Genomic DNA, 3,137 nt, shown 5'->3' with positions numbered 1-3,137 from the left:
GGCTCGTTCTTATCCACTCATTCAAATGGGGGATCACATTCACATGGGTCAGAGAGTGGATGAGAATGAGACACCTCACTACCAAGCACAAAATTTGCTCTTGTTACCTAATTCCTACATTTTTTGTCATATATGTATATGTGTATATGTATATATGTGTGTATATATGTACATATACATTCACACACACACACACACATATATATGCATATATGTATATGAGAAAAATGGGTATGCTTGGTACCAAGCATAAATTTTGTGCTTGGTAGTGAGGTGTCCTATTCCTATCCACTCATTCCAATTCCCAACCACTCCTCAACCCATATGAATGTGGCCCCGATTTCAATGAGTGGAGGGGAATATGCCACCTCACTACTAAGCATAAAAACTTGTGCTTGATACCAAACATACACATTTCTCTCTCTCTATACACACACACACACATATACATATACATATATACATGTATATGTATATATGTATATGTATATATATATGTGTGTGTGTGTGCGCGCGCGCACGCGTGTACACACACATATATATACATATATATGTATATGTATATATGTGTGTGTGTATACATACATACATACATATACATACACATGCATATACATATATCTTACACAGGAGCTCTTTTAGCATATGAATATCTTCATCCAAGTTGAATGTAAGCGGATAGTTTTTAATTTGAGTCATATACAGAACCTTAGGTTTTTTAACTTTGTAATTAATTTAATAAAATTTTAACTGGTAACTTCTTTGATCATTTAACACAACCACACTAGAAGTAGTCAAGACATATTCTAAGTTTAACCATGAATTGTGAAAGTTATAAACATCAGTATTGTAACTCTAACTTACAAGTCTTGTAATAGATTTATGATCATGATATGTTACAAAATTTTGTTCTATTCAAATTGTTTTAGAAGCGCAACATTTAAGTATCACTTTCAAGAATGCAATTGAAGGTGACAAGGAAATACCAAACAGGAAGGCATCCAAGCTTTTGTTAGGCATGTATTCGTATATCAACATGCTTTCCTCCTCCTGAATGCAACAACCAAGAAGCCGGACAAGATTCCTGTGCTGAAGTTTGGCAATAAGCGAAACCTCATTTTTGAACTCTTCAACCCCTTGAGTCGATGTCTTGGCTAGCCTCTTAACTGCTATCTCTTGATTTCCAAGATTTCCCTGTATACAAGAAATCGAGAAGCAAATAAGTGATTGTACGTCTTTATCCTTTTCCCCCCATTTTATCAAGTCATCTATCATATATATGAAGAAGAAGTAAAGTATACTAATTCTTCTTTGCTTATATATACCAGCAATGGTGCCAAAATCAAACAGTGGAAGATCTATATCATCGCCTCCTGGTGCATGATTTGACTGTTCCTTGCAAAAAATAGTTGAGCCTAATTGAAATGAACAAAAAAGCAACAGAATTAGATGTAATATAGATATTTGAATTACGAAAGGCCAGATTTCGGGCTAGTTAATTATGTGCTATCATATAATGTTTTAAATTAACTTACTCTTCCCCTTTTTCTTCCTCCTCCATAGGAAGCAACAAACACAAGTTAGTATCAGCCCTCCAGCAGCTGCAAGGCTCAACACGATCGCGACCGTTGCTTCCCTTCTTCTACTGTGAGATTGACCATCTGGTATAGCTGAAATTTCTGTCATATATATCATCGTGTAAGAATAATCTTCAATGTTTTTCAATACCTTCTACTTTTTGGGTCGTGATCAATAGATCACATTCCCTAACAAAATAGCATATATATTTCTAATATAGTACTGTGTCCATCGTTGAGTTCATGTTGACATCCTGGGGGGAGGATCAAGAGCTTGTTATTGTTAAAATTACCTTGTGTTAGTTGTTGACTTTGGAGCAATTGATAGAATGAGATCAATTTGGCAACCAATAGCTATATATTCTGTATGATAAAAGCTAGTTTCGGGATTTGAACATAAATCAATAACTAAATAAGCAAGTAAATAAATAATTAAACATGTGAATCACAGAAGTAAGCTCTGGTTAAAAGTACGTAGTCCAAGGTGAAAGCAACCTCAGATAGCTGCAGTAGCTTCTTATATTCTTGATTTTGACTTGAATATATACAAATTTGTATCCGTTTATAATTCCCTAGCAAAAAAAAGACATAGTAAGATCTTGATCACATCAGCGTAAACTGATAACAATAACACCACGTAATGATTGAATGGCTACTGGTCGTAGGAACACTACATCAAAACAGTACATTTACAGAGATTGAATCAAGAGCACTAATTTACGTACCGATATCCTTGGCAGCAACCCGTACGTAAAGATCCTGTCCAAACCCGACATAATTGCGGATATCAAACAGCTGCCCAATCCAAACCACACACCCACTTCCGCCCCCGCTCACATTCGCACTCGCGTACCCCGTGCACGAGCAGTTCTTCAGGCACAAATCCCGGCACTCGTCCAGGCTCAAGCTCACGTCCACGACACAGTTCCCAGACTGCGGCAGCTTCACGTTGCTCACCTTCACGAACCCATCTGTCCCGTTGACCTTGCAGTCCAGTTCGGTTTTTCTCACGCACCCGTCACGCCCATCTCTCATGTTCCAGTTCGCGGGATTCTTCGGCTCAAACCCCTGTAAGCAGCTACACATCGGCGAACTGTTCACATCACAGAGAGCGTAATCTCCGCATTGCCCTATACTATCACACACGTCCCCGGGCGCGGACCAGAAATAGTACCATTCGTTGTTCTCCCACAACCAGACCGCACGCTGAACAAACCCTGTCGAGCTAACAACTAACCTCGACACGATCGACTGGTTACTGATGCTGTAAAAGTAGGTGATTTCCTTGTCATTGTTCACAAAGTCGAACTTGAAGCCTTTGTAGGTGCTCATATCTGGTATGCCGCTCAGATGCGTGCCATCCCAGGCTCCAGATCTCCAAACAGGCGTCGAACCTCGGTAAAAGTAGATATCTGGGTCGCCTCTCGTATCCATGAAAGAATGGTACGGTCCAGGTGAAGGATCGTTTTCGCTGGCCCACGCTGCAAGCGTGCGATCGATGCCCGTGGTCAGATCTACACCAAATCTCATACCGGGTATCAATGTGTCGGTTAGGTGGTC

The 3,137-nt window shown here is 39.6% G+C and overlaps 1 protein-coding gene and 1 pseudogene across 2 annotated transcripts in view; both read right to left on the bottom strand.

The window, feature by feature from the left end:
* Window positions 1–3,137, bottom strand: part of LOC109847989 (receptor-like serine/threonine-protein kinase SD1-7) — a 68,662-nt gene that overhangs the window by 1,022 nt on the left and 64,503 nt on the right. The window contains exon 1 of one of the 2 annotated variants that reach the window (XM_020417232.1): window positions 986–1,289. In XM_020417232.1, the coding sequence (XP_020272821.1) occupies window positions 986–1,275 (290 nt within the window). In that variant the 5' untranslated portion in view covers window positions 1,276–1,289. Of the gene's footprint in view, window positions 1–985 lie in introns of those variants that run through there. The other variant, XM_020417230.1, reaches the window with a different exon arrangement.
* LOC109849271 overlaps window positions 2,295–3,137 on the bottom strand; it is a 1,296-nt pseudogene continuing 453 nt past the window's right edge.

Source organism: Asparagus officinalis, chromosome 7 (assembly GCF_001876935.1).
Source record: "Asparagus officinalis chromosome 7, Aspof.V1, whole genome shotgun sequence".
In the NCBI taxonomy this organism is placed as follows: domain Eukaryota; kingdom Viridiplantae; phylum Streptophyta; class Magnoliopsida; order Asparagales; family Asparagaceae; genus Asparagus; species Asparagus officinalis.
Note: the sequence above shows the minus strand (reverse complement) of the source record. Positions and strands in the feature narration are given on the sequence as shown.